The sequence below is a fragment of the Hippocampus bargibanti genome, linkage group LG02 (genome assembly GCF_051943395.1).
Source record: "Hippocampus bargibanti isolate YZ-2025 linkage group LG02, ASM5194339v1, whole genome shotgun sequence".
In the NCBI taxonomy this organism is placed as follows: domain Eukaryota; kingdom Metazoa; phylum Chordata; class Actinopteri; order Syngnathiformes; family Syngnathidae; genus Hippocampus; species Hippocampus bargibanti.
In genome coordinates, this window is record NC_142735.1 from 31,148,680 (window position 1) to 31,165,372 (window position 16,693).

Genomic DNA, 16,693 nt, shown 5'->3' on the forward strand with positions numbered 1-16,693 from the left:
AGGAGGCATTTGGGAGGCAAAAGAGCCAGGTCATTTTAGTGAGCCGAGCCAAAAGAACCATCTCTCTGAAAAGAACCGCAATTCCCATCACTGAAATCCTGCCTGAGTCCACTTCCGGTTTGTTTCCGCCACACTGGTCTTGACGCTTGCCGCGCATTCGGAGCGCCGTGCCAATGGGAGGCTGCGCCGGCGCTCCTATTCAGATGATGTGACCATATATGGAGATGAGGCCCCGCCCCCTCTGGTCCCGCGGGAGATCCGAGCGTTCGTCCTGGAGAAGGAGGAAGAAGAGGAGGAAGGAGCTCCGCTGGGGACGCGGTGGGGGGTTGTTGGCGCCGATCCGCCCCCCTCTCATATTACCCGCCCCCTGCGCCCCCACCACCCCCACCATTCCCCCCTCCCCCTCCTCCCCTCGGAGGCGTAGTGGACAAGCGTTGTTCTATCAAAGCTTGTTTCTGTCTTTGGACTTTTCCTCTGGCTGCTTGTCGGTCGCCTTCATCCAGGCTCTCCCGATTGGCACCCCCTTCCGTCACCACCCTCCCTGCCAACTTGCACCTTGGGTCCCGCGGGATGCCCCGCCGCTCGGCTCCCCCCGCCCTCCTCCCACGTCTCCGAGTTGGCGGCATGGAGCGCTGACGCTCTCAAAGAGCTCCATCTTCGCTCCGGAGGGATCGCACCTTCCGGACTCTGGCGTGGATCGGGACCCCCTCGTTAGGGGAAGCCCCCCCTACCCTCGGCGCGCCCAGCCCCTCCTCGCCGGTCCCTGGCCGTCGTCACCCAGGTGCGTGACGGAGTATTTCGGGTCTTCCTGGTGCGGGTCGGCGGCGGCGATGTTCTCCATCCAGGATGGCCTCCCTCGGGGGGGCCTCACCATGAAGGAGGAGCCGCTCCCCACCGGCATGACCCCCGTGCGGTCCTGGATGGCCAGCGCCGGGATCCTGGATGCCAACACGGCCGCGCAGAGGTCAGGCGCGCTTTGTTGCTTTCATTCGCGAACGTCGCCGTGCTTGTATGGGTATGTGTGTGTGTGTGTGGGCAGGGAGGAGGTTCGCGGAGGCTCAAAAGCCAGCGTCAAACAGCACCCAGGTCCCGCTTGTCTTTCAATTGCCAGGGTGCCACACCCCACCAATTGTAGCCGCCCCACGGGCCCCCCGCTGGTCGGAGAAAAATTGCAATCGCCTCTCCAAACCTTTCGGGTCAATGTGCCTTCTGCCCGTCTCACCACGCTGGGGTCCAGAGCTTTCAGCCGCTCTGCTCCCAAACTCTGGAACTCACTTCCACCCAACATCTGTAATATTGACTCCCTTCCTACTTTCAAATCCCACCTCACAGCCCATCTATTTAAAATTGCATTCATAGTCTAGTTCGATCAGCTATTTTATTATTTCTCATTTGATTTCTGGTTCTATTGTTTTGTGTATTGTTTTTAGATTGTAAAGTGTCCTTGAGTGTTCTGAGGGGCGCTTGGAAACTAAATGTATTATTATTATTATTATTATTATTATTATTATTATTATTATTATTATTATAAGACAATCAGCCAAATCAATGGCCAAATCACGCCATGACATGCCAAGGAAGATTTTCCACTTTTGGGCATCCGTCGGGAAGCCCTTGGAGCTCCTTTCCATCGGAAACGACGCATGCATTTGAGAAGCAACTGCAAGGAAAAAAGTCATCACATTGATAAGGAAATGAGAGTGGCAACAAACCAAAATGCTGACGCTGATCTAGCAAACGAGGACATTTGTACGGCAAAGAGACAAGTTGGAGGAGCAAATTTGTCGCGTGTGAGAGCACAAAAGCCCGAGCTGGAGGTATCGTGCTTTCTCCTTCTCCACAATTGAGACACAGTTGACAATTTTTCAAGAAAAAAAGTCCTCCACAATGAATAATTCATGAGAAGGTATATTCTAAAAATGTAAACAATAAATGTCACGCACGCACAACTTGTGTGCGCACGAGGGGCTTTAACCTCCACGATTTGGACGAAAACTCAGAAATATTTTTCAACGGAAAATGATCAAATGATCCATCCACCCATTGATGAAATAAATAAAGCAAAAAGAAAGCCAAATTATGACATGATTTCGGTATGGAAGAGTACTAGGGGCACTGAAGAAAAAAAACAAGTGTGGCAAGATTCTGACGTTTTTTTCAGAATTCTGACTTTACTCTCAATTCTGACATTATTCTCAGAATTCTGACTTTATTCTCAGAATTCGTGCTTTAAAGTGACAATTCTCACTTTAAAGTGACTTTAAAGTCAGAATTCCGACTTTATTGTCAGAATTCTGGCTTTAAAGTGAGATTTCTCATTTTAAAGTCAGAATTATCATTTTAAAGTCAGAATTCTGACTTTATCGTCACAATTCTGACTCTAAAGTGAGAATTCTCATTTAAAAGTCAGAATTATCATTTTAAAGTCAGAATTCTGACTTTATCGTCACAATTCTGACTCTAAAGTGAGAATTCTCACTTTAAAGTCAGAATCCTGAGAATAAAGTCAGAATTCTGACTTTAAAATGAGAATTCTGACTTTAAAATGAGAATTTTGACTTTATTCGCAGAATTCTGACTTTATTCTCACAATTCTGAATTTAAAGTGACAATTCTCACTTTAAAGTGACTTTAAAGTCTGAATTCCGACTTTATTCTCAGAATTCGTGCTTTAAAGTCAGAATTCTGAATTTATTCTAAGAATTCTGACTTCATTCTCACAATTCTGACTCTAAAATCAGAATTCCGACTTTAAAGTGAGAATTCTGACATTATTCTCAGAATTCTGAGAATAAAGTCATAATTCTCATTTTAAAGTCAGAATCCTGACAATAAAGTCAGAATTCTGACTTTAAAGTGCATGAGAATTCTCACTTGAAAGTCATTCTGGGAATAAAGTCAGAATTCTGAGCATAAAATCACAATTTTCAAAATGAGGTCAGAATTCGGACTTTAAAGCCAGAATTCTGAGGAAAAAATGTCCAAATCTTGCCAACCTTATTTTATTTTTCTTTGGTGTCCTGAGTCCTCTTCCGTATTTCAGGGCACTTGATGACAACTCAGGAATATTTTTCAACCGAAAATGATTAAATGATCCTTCCACCCATTAAAAACAAAAAAACAAAAGGAGGCACTTTACTGGCATCTAGGGTGAGCTTCAAAAATGTGAGCCCTCCAGAATCGAAACGACCCAACGACGGCCCTATGAGTGACAGGACGACGTGAGTCAGCCTGAAGGTCTTTGCGCCAAAAGCGCTTGCCCGGAAACGAAATCCATCTCTGTGTACCAAACCAGATTACAAAAAATACATAAAAAAGTATTTTCCGTGCTCCAGTTTGCTTTTTGCATGTTTCAATTCAAACATTTGCCCTGATTTCACTTTGACTCATTTTTTATTTCCGTGCACTCAAATCCCAAATTTTTCTTTGATGCCCAAACTTGTTTTTTACAACTTGCGTTCATTACTAGTTAAAAACAAAAAAAACCTCAAGTGAGCCTCATGTGTGTTTTTCAATATGGGGGGCGTCATTTCAATACACTAATTGTCACCTCTCGAGTAAGACTATGGGACGGAATGCAAATTTTGCCGCTCACGATGGTGTTTGTCGTTACCGTTTTTCGGCGGAGGCCAGCAGGGGACCAAGTTGCCGATGTGTCCGACTGACGACGTGTATATGTGTGTGTGTGTGTGTGTGTGTGTGTGTGTGTGTGTGTGTGTGTGTGTGTGTGTGTGTGTGTGTGTGTGTGTGTGTGTGTGTGTGTGTGTGTGTTTGCATGTATGCATGTGTGTTTGTATGACTAGTCTTGTGAGGACCACTAACATTTTATACCATACATAGTGAGGACATTTTTTCATTCTAAAGCAGGCATCGGGAACCTTTTTGACGAAGAGAGCCATAAAAGCAAAATATTTAAAAATGTTTTTCAGTGAGAGCCACCACACGGGAGCCACACACTATCACACACACAAACGCACACACACACACACACAGACGCATGAGTGGCCATTTTTCAACAAAATGTCAGAATGTATTATTTAAAATAACTTTGTGATAGTACTCACCGTTAACATGAATGGTTTTCCATTCCTCATGATTGGTAAAAATCCAGCCAAACGATTGGAATGAAAGTCAACTTTCCATTGTCCATACGCGAAGTTACTGCTAGCTAGCCTGCGCATGGCTCAATAGCTTCCACACGTGCTATGCAACATACTTCTCACAGACGTCTATTGATGCTAACGTTAACATAGGGTTTGTTAAAATGTCACTGACATTCGACTGTTTAATCAGTGGTACTGTTTCATTGCAAATTAGAATCAGAACTTTTTCTCTCCACAAAGGCGAATTCCCTCCGGTGCATTCAAGCTGAAGTGTACTCATCGGGCTCATTTAAAGGGGCAATTACCTGTTTCAACATGACGGCCAGTATCATCCAATCAAAATTGCGCTTTCCTCTAACCTCAGCCCAACAGGAAATGAACAGCAAAAAAAGCGAGAATATGTATTTAGTTTTATCGGTGAGCCATATGCAATCATCAAAAGAGCCCAATATGGCTCGCGAGCCATACGTTCCCGACCCGTGTTCTAACGGCTTCTATGGGGTCTATATATGCATATGTTAAAGTTTCAGAGAGGTCCTCACAAATTCACCCAAAATGATTTTTCTGTGTGTATTTTCATTTCACTTGGATACACACACTTTTTACTCACTGTGTGTGTGTTTATGTGTGTGTGTGTGCGTGGTTAATGAGAGGAAAAAGTTCAATCCACAAAAAGTGAAATGACATTTTAACCAAATTCACTGCTGGGGTGAGGACTTTGAATGTACCCACTGAGAGACCTCACTCCTGCTTATATTTCAGTTTCAAGTCCACTTTTTATTTATTTGTTTTTAAAGAAGTTGAAGTGGGAAATGGGGTGCCATTTAGTGTTCAAATGTAATACTAGTTCTTCTGTAAACTTATCAGGAACGGTGGTCCTCACTCCTTATCTGGAGTTATCTGGACCACACAAACCCATTGAAACATGAATGTGTGTGTGTGTGTGTGTGTGTGTTTGTGTGTGTGTGTGTGCATGTGTCAGCGGTGTGAGTCTGGCCCGTGCCCACTTTGAGAAGCAGCCGCCGTCCAACCTGAGGAAGTCCAACTTCTTCCATTTTGTCCTGGCACTGTACGACCGCCAAGGGCAGCCTGTGGAGATCGAGCGGACGTCCTACCTCGACTTTGTGGAGAAAGACAAGGTGAGTCCCAAGCCAAGTCGGCCAGGCGATGAGCCCCTCAGTCGCCGCGCCGATTTTGGCAGCTCTGCGTTTTTTTGGTCTTATTGCTTTTCTTGATTTGGTTTCCCACTTTGGCTGTGTCGCCGTGTCGTCTTGTTGTGGCGTGAAGGAGTACAATGGGGAGAAGACCAACAATGGGATTCATTACAAGTTACAACTGCTCTACAGTAACGGTGAGCGACCCCTCCACCCCCCCCCCCCCAAAAAAAAAGGGTGATGTGTGTGTGTGATGGTATGCTGCGTGTTTGTTTTAGGCATCAGGACGGAGCAAGACCTCTACGTCCGCCTCATTGACTCCATGACCAAGCAGGTGAGACTGATGTGACGATCGTAACCCCCCCACCCCCTTCCCTCCTGCTTCCCCACATTTGCGCCAGATGAAAAAGCGCAACATAGTGCAGGGGGTTATCCCTTGGAGTGACCCCGAAGCTCATTTAAAGGACAAGCGACACCTCCCGACAAGTTGCGTCCATAATTTTTAAAATCACTTCAAATGACTTCTACTGAGCGCATTTGATTCCAGCATATAGCTCTATTTTACCTTTTAAGACTCGCGCTGAATATTCAGGAAGTCTTGTTTTCGAGTATATGACGATGCCCTCAGTGACATCACGGAGGGAACGCTCCTGACCGACAAAGCGACAAACAGTGCATTTTGGGTACTTTTTTTCATCTGAAAACAAAGTGTTGATAGCGAAATTAGAAGTAAAACTACATCAATACCATGATGGTGAATCGTTGTGTGGCAGCCAATTGCGATAACACGCGTAGAGAAGGTGTACGTTTACACAAATTCCCAGCCGACAAACCAGTCATATCCAACGGACCAGAGCAAGGATTGCCGCTGTCTTTAACCCTTCTCCTTTTGTGTGTGTGTGTGTAAAACTCACCCCTCTGTCTTCTACCACGGATTTTAACCAATCACGGCAGCTTTAACCGAAGGTCGGCTCTTATAAGCGGCTCCATATACTGGATGAAACGGCGCATGTGCGCCATCTTGTGCATTTTCTGGGGTACTACATCATAGTCCAAATCTCCTTCACCGGTTTCATCGCTTGCAGACGGCTCGAAGGACTTCTTTAATCGATTGCAAACATTTATGCTTTCCTCTTGAGAAGTATTTGAATCGTGTTCATAACTGGATGAGTAACAAGAAAGCATATTCTCCGAATATGAACACTCTAAAGCCATTGTGTTGATTCTGGAGCAAGGCAGTTTGTGAGTTTCCTGGCGTGACGTCACCAACAAGGGGGCGGGACTTTCTGAAATTACCCAGTTCCGAGCTCATTTTGTGGCAGTTTTGGGACACTTTAATTCGTTTTTATTCTTGTTTTGCATTTGACTAAAATTATCATCCTGTGTGTTTTTGATACTTTAGATGCTATAAAACGTTTTCAGTGTCAGTTAGGAAACAAAAAAAATGGTGTCGTTTGTCCTTTAAGGCTTCTCCGTGTTTGTTTGCACTAACTTGAGGATTGGTCGCCGTCTACTCATTGGACAATCGGCACAACCCACCCGAGTCGTTTTCATAAACTCGAGCAAAGACTCTCGCGGACGCACGTGCATAGTCGCCGGCGCTAATCCGTGGCGACCCCTCCGCACACCAGCCTTGATTCCGACCTTTAGAAGATCACCAAGGTCACCAGACCATTGGACGCCAGCCCTTGGATTTCAGCATGATGCTCTGTGTGTGTGTCTTTTCGTCAGGCTATTTTGTACGAGGGACAAGACAAGAACCCGGAAATGTGTCGCGTTCTTCTGACGCACGAGATCATGTGCAGGTACGACACTTTTTCACGCTCCTTTTGTGTCTGCTGGTGTGTGTGTGTGTGTGTGTATGTGTGTGTGTGAGTGACAAACAGCATCTGTTGTCTGTCTCTGGTGTCGATGCGCCAATCAACACATTTTCGCCAACTCGTTAATGTTCATTTACTGCTTCAGCACTAGAATCACACATGTACGCACACAGGTGGCTGTGCGGGCGTAATCGTGTCACTCAAACACCGGGCGGGCGTGGACGTGCGTGCACCCGTGTGCAACTTGTCGTTGTGAGTGTGCGTGTGAAGTCAATGAGTCACCATGACAACAGATGCTACATGACAACAACAACAACAATAATAATAATAATAATAATAATAATAATAATAATAATAATAATAATAATAATAATAATACATTTTATTTATAAGCGCCTTTCAAAACTCTCAAGGTCACTTTACAGTCACAGGATAAGTTTTTCTGTGGGTGAACAGCGGCAGCCACATGCGCCAGCGTTCACTCAACCCGGAAGTAACTCGGATAGAAAGCGAGCTAGCTAATAGATAGCTAACAGATAGATGCTGACTTTGACCTTTGACCTCTGTGACGAGGTTCCCTGCCAGCTGCAGGCTAAACATCTGAATGAATGCACGCACACACGCACGCACAAATGCACACACACACACACACACTACATTGCAGCCAAGTCTCAATTCATGGTGATGGCTCCTTTCACGCTTCGCAGGCATCGCCAGCCATGATCGTTAAATCACACTGGTCAAGGACATGTAAAAAAAGTCTTGGTCCGTCGGATTGCAGGTCAAACTAAGCTTTTTCCACCAACAAAATCAAGATGTGAGACCAAATTGAACCCGCGTCTTGGTGTTGTGTGTGCATGCGTGTGTGATTTTCACAGCCTCACCCCGTGATGTGTCATTCGCGAACGAGCCGGTTCAAAAGGCAGCCACACCTCTAATCCCCGCCCCCAGTCTTCGGTTAAAGCCACATGTGATTGGTCGATATCCGTGGTAGAGGAGGGAGGGGAGAATTACAGACACACGTGGCAGTGAGGAGAAGGGGTAGGAGGGGGAGGGGGGTTAGGGTAGACAGGTTAACAAATGTTATCACATTATGCTGTTATTATTATTCAATTATTATATTTTTTACTAGTTGGTATGATAGCATTGGTTGGTCCAGAATGCTGCTGCTCGCCTCTTACGGAGAGGGAGCATATAACTCCTACTCTGGCATCCCTTCACTGACTCCCTATACATTTTACAGTTCTTTTCAAGATCTTAGTATTTGTCTTTAAATCTTTATATGGCCTCGCTCATCCACCTCTACACACCTTCCCAAGGCCTCAGGTCTGCTGACCAGACATTTTTAGATGTTCCAAAAACTAATCGGAGGCTCAGGGGGATCAAGCCTTTTCCGTTGCTGGTCCCATTCTCAGGAATGACCTGCCACTGAACATTCGGCAAGTCCCCTCCCTTCGCTGGCCATCTTTAAAACCTGTCTCAAAACTCACTTGTACTCTTTGGCATTCGACTCAGCATGATTCTGAGTTGATCTTGGTTTGACTCCCTGGTGCTTTCTACTAACTTTGTGAGTGCTTTATTTCCTGTTTGATACCTGTCCATGTTAAGTGTTTTGTTGCAGCTTCAGCTGTTGTTAAAGCACTGTAGAAAGTTACTTCCGGGTTGAGTGTTTATTAGCTAACTCTTAGCCAGCTGGATAGCTAGCTTTCTATCTATTTGACTTTGAGTGATTATTGAGTGACTTATTGAGTGATTATTGGCTAACTCTTCAAAGTCAAAGTCAAAGTCAGCTGTATTGTCAAATATGCTAATATGCATGACATACAGCACAGATGAAATTACTGTGCTCTCGGACCCAGCGTGCAAGGTACTTATAATGACTTTAACAAACATAATAAACACGAAAACACCAATTTGCCGGGAGAGAGGTGTCACGTTTTGTGAGGTGGTGATGGCGGGTGCGGATCCCAAAAAGCAGGCAGGAGGGAGCAGGAGGTTGTTTGACAAATTGTATTAGAATAAAGGTCAGCAGGAACAAAATGTAAAACATCAAAATCAACTGAACAGAAAAAATACAAAGTATCAAAAGAAAACCAAGTGTAAAAGTCCGCCAAGGTTAAACAAACATACACAATGCATGCAGCAAACAAGCAGCAAACAATGAACCGACACCGGATGGTGGTGCCGGGTGTCCTTTTAAGTGTCAGTGATTAAAACGACCAGCACCTGCGAGGCTGCAGGCAGGGCTGACGTCACTACCCGTTGGTCGCCAATCTGATCGGGACGACCAGCACCTGTGCAGGTGCAGGCGGGGCCGACAGTGCCCCCGTTGGTCGCCAACCAGATCCTGACAAGAGGGGGGGCCGCTGCGTGCTCTTAGCTAGCCAGCTAGCTTTCTATCGATTCGAGTTACTTCCGGGTTGTGTGATTATTATCTAACTCTGAGCTAGCTAGCTAGCTTTCTATCTATTTGAGTTACTTCCGGGTTGAGTGATTATTAGCTAAGTCTTAGCTCGCTAGCTAGCTTTCTATCTATTTGAGTGACTTCCGGGTTGAGTGATTATTAGATAACACTTAGCTAGCTAGCTAGCTAGCTTTCTGTCTATTTGAGTTACATCTGGGTTGAGTGAACGCTGGCGCGTGTGGCTGCCGCTGCTGACCCACAGAAAAACATCCTGTTACTGTAAAGTGACCTTGAGAGTTTTGAAAGGCGCTTATAAATGAAATGTATTATTATTATTATTATTATTATTATTATTATTATTATTATTATTATTATTATTATTATTATTATTATTATAAATCAATATGTATTGTAATATATAAGACACACACACATGTGCGTACACACACACAGCCACACGTATCAACACACACGTCGGCGTCAGTCATTAGCGCGCTCGCGGCCTGAAGGGAAGCGTCATTAGCAAACGCGGTGGACGGCATGCCAGGTTTTGTTTTGCTCTTTGGAAAGCGAGGGAGCCTCGAGGGGGAGTTGAGGGGGTCCCCCGCGGGCGTGGCTGGCACGAAGACACCGGAGTCGCACTCGGTCGCCGAGGCAGCGCCCGCGGGTGCCCTTCATAATTGGTCTCCTGGAACTTTGGCTGACGGCGGCGACGGGCCACGCGCGCACTTTGGACCGCATTCATGTTTCATGACGACAGCGTGAAGCTCCTGGATATCGGTTTTCAACAATTAGCCCGACATGCTATGCTAATACCAGTGGGGGAAGGAGAGACGCCATAAAAAAATGCATCAATGAATACATTGACATTTAGGTGTGAATCCTGATGAGGATTGATTGCTTTTCTGTTTTTGTCAACAATTTCCCCTTTTGAACGAGCGTGAGCTACGTCGGCGCGCCCCTGCTTGGCCCACACCTCAGCTGGGTACCGAAAGGAGACCTGCCGTCCTTCTAAATCGGCCTCCAGAGAGCCCTCTCACAGGCCATCCATTTCCTTTCTAATCAGAGTACCTTTAGAGTGTCAGAGAATATTTGTGGCGCATCCTAAAGTTGGAATGTTTTCTCATTGGAAATTTGTTTGTGTCGGAATAGCAAGTTTTAGTTTTATGCTCCCTTCACACGCTAACGTCCGCTTGCCTTCCATCCTCAGCCGCTGCTGTGACAAAAAAAGTTGCGGCAATCGCAACGAGACACCCTCTGACCCCGTCATCATCGACAGGTAGGACCCGCCCCCTTCCTGTGTATGTGTGTGTGTTTGTATGACTAGTCTTGTGAGGACCTAACATTTTATTCCAGACGTAGTGAGGACATTTTTGACAAGTGAGGACCTTTTGGCTGGTCCTCACAAGTTTTTCTAAAGTTATTCTAAAGGCTTCTAGAGGGTCTATATATGCCTCTGTTAAAGATTCAGAGAGGTCCTCACATTTCCCCCAAAATTATTTTTTGGGTGTGTATTTTCATTTCACTTGGATACACACACTTTTTACTCACTCTATGTTCATGTTTGTGTGAGCGTGGTTAATGAGAGGAAAAAAAACCATCCCACAGAAAGTAAAACGATATTTTAACCAAATTCACTACAGGGGTGAGGTCTTTGAATGTACCCATCCAGAAACCTCACCCCTGCTGCTCATTCAGTTTCAAGTCCACTTTTTTTTCTTTGTTTTTAAAGAAGTTGAAGTGGGAAATTTTATGACATTTAGTCTTCAAATGTAGCACGAGTTCTTCTCTAAACTTATCCGCAACGGTGGTCCTCACTCTTTACCTGGATTTATCCGGACCTCACAAAACCCATTGAAACAGGAATTTGTGTGTGTGATCAAATTTGTGATTTCTTTGTTGAGTAGTTCTGCAGTTGGCCATTTTAGTAATAGTGCGTCGATTCAAGAAGTGCAACCATCAAATCCAATTTGAGACTCGGCGGGACATAGGACAGCTTATTTGGCTCATATTTTTGGGGGGGCGGGGTTAGGGGTGGCGATAGAGGAGGTCATGGAGCGGAGGAGCTCAGGATTGAACATCCTGTAATGAAAGGAAAGGGCGAAGAAAAGAATTATTGGCCTGAGTCCACGCCAGCCTTATGCTTGCCTCGGACACGATCGGCTGTGGCGATGGAGGGTGGGGGTATACGCACGCGAGGACCATTCGCCTCATGCGCCGCTGATTTACAGCCGCCGCTTGTTTCTCTGCATTTTAGTGGCTGTTAAGAAAGACGGATTTATGAGGCAGAGACGGCCTGCCGTGCTTTGCCCGCCATCATGCAAATGAAATCGGCGCGAGCCGCTACAGTAAAAGGGACATTTTGCGTCCACAACTCAATCGATGGGACGCCGATGACACCGCATGAAGGGAAAGCCCGGTGGGGGGGAAAGGGGGGGTGACATCAAACCTGAAACCTAAGCGATAAACCCCTCTGAGACAGAGGCCGCGCACACACACACGCCCATCAATGCTGACCTTTGACCTTTTTTGGGACCCTGCTCAGGGCTTCCCGCGGTGCTCCCGCAATCTCTCGCCTTGGACCGTTTTGGGCACCCACCCTGTCACTCATGTTTGCGCTGAAAAAATTGAGGATGGACTCATTCATTTGCTCGCCCTCTGCCATTCATGATTTATTGGTATTAATAATAGTAATAATAATACATTTTATGTTCAAGCGCCTTTCAAAACTCTCAAGGTCACTTTACAGTCCCAGGATCAGGATTTTTTTTTGCGGGTGAGCAGCGGCAGCCACATGCACCAGCGTTCACTCAATCCAGAATAACTTAAAGGACAACCGACATCACTTTTTTGTTTCCTAACTGACATCAGAAAAACGTTTTATAGCATCTAAAATACCCAAAACACACAGTATAAGATTTTAGTCAAATGCAAAACACCAATAAAAATGACTTAAAGTGTCCAAAATCTGCAAAAAAATGAACCCGGAAGTAACCAGTTTCAGAAGGTCCCGCCCCTTTGTTCGTGGCGACACCCCAAGACGTCTTGTCTTGCCTTGCTGGAGAATCAAAACAATAGCTTCAGATTCGGAGAATATGTTTTCTTGTTACTCATCCAGTTATGAATATGATTCAAATAGTTCTGAAGAGGAAAGCATACATGTTTGCAATCGATTAAAGAATTTATTCCATGCCATTTTAAGGCAGTAGGGGGGGAAAATGTAGCACTAAAAAAGAGGCAGAAAATGGCGACAAAGCTCAGTGTAAGGAATTAATCAGCCCGTTTCCACAGGCTGATTAATTCCTTACACGGAGCTTTGTCGCCCTCTTCTGCCTCTTTTTGGTGCAACATGATGTTTCCAGACCAAACAAGTACAGCAAAATGCATTGACGTGATGGAAGGACTGCTACAATGTGTCCTTTTTTTCGGTCAGGGGCGTTCCTTCAGTGATGTAGTGTGAGGACTCGTCACCAACTCAAAAACAAGACTTCCGAAATATTCAGTGCGAGTCTTGAAACGTAAAATATAGCTATATGCGGGGTGGAATCTTTGTAAAATACGCTCAGTAGAAGTCATTTGAAGTCATCTTACAAATTATGGACACAACTTGTCCAGAGACGTCGGTTGTCCTTTAAATAGATAGAAAGTTAGCTAGCCAACTAATAGATAACGAGCTAGCTAGCAAATATATAGCTAGCTAGGTAGCCAGCTAGCTAGCTAACAGATAGCAAATAGCTAGCCAGCTATCTAGCTAATAGATAGCAAATAGCTAGCCAGCTAGATAGCCAGCTAAGTCGCTAGCCAGATAGCCAGTGTTCACTCAACGTCGAATAACTTTATTGTTGTGTCGATATGATCCTTTCACTTTATGTGTGCGTGTTTGTGTGAATGTGTGTGTGTGTGTGTGTGTGTGTGTGTGTGTGTGTGTGTGTGTGTGTGTGTGTGTGTGTGTGTGTGTGTGTGTGTGTGTGTTTTTATTCGTATTAATTGATCTTTCTATCTGTATTTGGATTGGATAGGATTGGATTGGATTTATTAGTCTCGCAGTCAGAAATTTACATTTCACAGCAGCAAAGTTGTGAAAGGAAGATGAAAGGAATGAAAGAAGTAGAAAAACAAAATACATGAGCTGCTGGAAAGGCAGCTACTCTCGCGGCGCGATCTTGAAGTCAAAAGAACAAAAATAATAATAATAATATTCCCTCTTACATGACGCAGTTCTAGATGAAAGAGGAGAGGATCAAAGCGTCCTTTTCACCAGTGGATCATGGTGGAATGTGTGTTGTGTGTTTTGGTATTGCTTGGACCTACAGGTGTGCTTTCTTCACCGCTCGGATGTCAAAGCGCCCCAAGAGGGTGAGCAGTAGTGATAAGGGTCCGGTTTTGACCTGTAGTTGTGGGGCGTATGTGTTAAGGCCATTTAAATAGCTATTAGCTATTAGCTATCTATTTGCTAGGCATGTATTTTGTTTTTCTACTTTCACTCCTTTCATAACTTTGCTACTATGAAATGTAAATTTCTCCACTGCGAGACTAATAAAGGCAAATCCAATTACCTATCTATTCGCTAGGTATTAGCTAGCTATTTGCTAGCTATTAGCTATCAATTTGCTAGCTATTAGTTATCTATTCACTAGATATTAGCTATCTATTAGCTATCTATTAGCTATCTATTTGCTAGCTAGCTAGTTAGCTCACTCTTAGCTAGCTAGCTAGCTTTCTATCTATAAAAGTTACTTCCGGGTTGGGTGATTATTAGCTAAATCTTAGCTAGATAGCTAGCTTTCTATCTATTTGAGGTACTTCCTGGTTGAGGGATTATTAGCTAACTCTTAGCTAGCTAGCTAGCCTTCTATGTATTAACGTTACTTCCGGGTTGAGTGATTATTAGCTAACTCTTAGCTAGCAAGCTTTCTATCTATTTGAGTTACTTCCGGGTTGAGTGTTTATTAGCTAACTCTTAGCTAGCTAGCTAGCTTTCTATCTATTAAAGTTTCTTCTGGGTTGAGTGATTATTAGCTAACTCTTAGGTAGCTAGCTAGCTTTCTATCTATTAAAGTTTCTTCTGGGTTGAGTGATTATTAGCTAACTCTTAGCTAGCTAGCTATCTAGCTTTCTATCTATTTGAGTTACTTCCAGGTTGAGTGAATGTTGGCGTGTGTGGCTGCCGCTGCTCACCCTCAGAAAAACTGATCCCATGTAAAGTGTACTTCGAGAGTTTTGAAAGGCGCTTATAAATGAAATGTATTATTATTATTATTATTATTATTATTAGTATTATTATTATTATTATTTGTTTTCTTTTTGATCTTCTTTGATTTTTTTTTATCTGTCTTGGCAAACGTGGCGGCGCGTAAAGTGACACGTCTGGGATGCGGCATCTGTCTGCGGCAAAGGGACGTTGGGAGCCTGGGAGAGGGACGCTTTAGCGCCCAAGCCCGCCGACCGCAGATGGCGGCGGGCGCCAATGTGACGTGACTGCCGTGCTTGGGGGGGATTGGGGTGGTGGAAAGGTGAGCAACATCATGGTAGATCGGCTTCATAAAAGAGCGGCGCTTGGTTGTCCAGGCCCGTGGATGCCGTTCGTAAAATAGCTCCCAACAATCTGGTTGCGTTTGCTTGTTTGGCTCCTTGCAGGCTTTCTGGAACGTTCCAGTCGAGGTTTCATCCCCACTTGCTGTCGTCCGTTTCTCCATTTGCTTCTTTTTACGCTTGCTCGCTCGCTTTCATCCGTGGCACCTTGATGCTCTTCTGGGGCTTTGTTGAACGTTCCCCCATTTTGCACCTTCACACCTTCCCCCCGTTTGGGGCGTTGGCTCTCTCATTTGTCTTTTAAGACTCGCGCTGAATATTCATGATGTCTTGTTTTCGAGTTGATGGCGATGCCTGACGTGACGTCACGGTGGGAACACCCCTGACTGAGAAAGCGACACACAATGCCTTTTGGGTACTTATTTCATATGAAAACACAGTGTTGATGGCGAAATTAGAAGGAACACTACATAAATAACGCAATGGTGAATCGTTTTGTGGCAGCCAACTGCGGTAACACGCAGAAAGAAGGTGTAAGTTGACACAAATTCCCAGCGGACAAATCAGCCCATTGCCAACGGAGCTTGTGCGCCATCTTGTGCATTTTCTGGGCGCTACATTGGAGTCCAGACTGCTGGAATTGATACGGAAGGACTTCTTTAATCAATTGCAAACATTTATGCTTTCCTCTTCATAACTGGATGAGTAACAAGAAAGCATCTTCTCCGAATATGATCTCTCTGAAGCCATTGTTTTGATTCTGGAGCAAGGCAGTTTGTGAAGGAGTATCCTGACGTGACGTCACGAACAAGGGGGCGGGACTTTCTGAATCTGCCCAGTTCCTAGCTCATTTTGTGGCAGTTTTGGGACACTTTAATGCGTTTTTATTCTTGTTTTGCATTTGACTAAAATTATCGTCCCGTGTGTTTTTGGTACTTTAGATGCTATAAAACGTTTTTCTGATGTCAGTTCGGAAACAAAGAATGGTGTAGGTTGCCCTTTAATTGGGCAGGTTTTGGTTCCCTTCTCGGACGGTGGCGTGTTGGCTTCCACGACAAGGTTTGGGGGGGTGCTTTCCAGGGCTTTGCTTCCTTGTATCCTCGCTTTCCCGTTTGTCGTCTCCACATTGGGCTCCTCGTTGGCTTCCTCATGTGCTCTCTCGTATGAGATTTTGCTCGCTGGCGCACACATTTGCTTTCTATTTGCAGGGATGAGAATTTTCGGCCGATTGGTCGGATTTCCCACGTTTTTAGACATTTAGATATGTACTCTCGTCTTTTCGCTGTTCATTTCCTGTTTTTGGCTTGTGTTGACGGAAAGCGCCATTTTGATTGGGTGATCTTGATTTATGTGCCTTGATGTCGAAACAGGTAAACGCCCCCTTTTGAATAAGCGGACAAGTAAAAAAAAAATAAAAATCAGGTTGAACGGACAGAATGATTCTCCTTTGAGTCTAATTTGATAGATTGTAATTTAAATAGAAACAATCCCATCGATGAAACAATCAAATGTCAGTGGCACTATGACAAGCCCCATGCTAACGTTAGCATCAATATACTACTATATTACTGAATATACTACTGACGCAGCTGTCACTCCAATCCTGAAAAAACCTAGCTCAGACCCAAACGATTTCAATAACTACGTCCAATTTCCCACCTCCCATTCATCGCCAAAATT

At 44.7% G+C, this 16,693-nt stretch overlaps 1 protein-coding gene across 3 annotated transcripts in view; it reads left to right on the forward strand.

Annotated features, from left to right (window-relative positions):
• The first annotated feature begins 487 nt into the window (after window positions 1-487).
• The window catches only part of LOC148902434 (transcription factor COE3-like), a 46,629-nt gene continuing 30,423 nt past the window's right edge, over window positions 488-16,693 (forward strand). For 2 of the 3 annotated variants that reach the window (XM_088990966.1, XM_088990965.1), the window contains exons 1-6: window positions 694-964; window positions 5,086-5,242; window positions 5,391-5,454; window positions 5,536-5,591; window positions 6,989-7,062; window positions 10,692-10,760. In XM_088990966.1, coding sequence (XP_088847092.1) covers window positions 831-964; window positions 5,086-5,242; window positions 5,391-5,454; window positions 5,536-5,591; window positions 6,989-7,062; window positions 10,692-10,760 — 554 coding nt within the window. In that variant the 5' untranslated portion in view covers window positions 694-830. Of the gene's footprint in view, window positions 965-5,085; window positions 5,243-5,390; window positions 5,455-5,535; window positions 5,592-6,988; window positions 7,063-10,691; window positions 10,761-16,693 lie in introns of all 3 variants that reach the window. The other variant, XM_088990968.1, reaches the window with a different exon arrangement.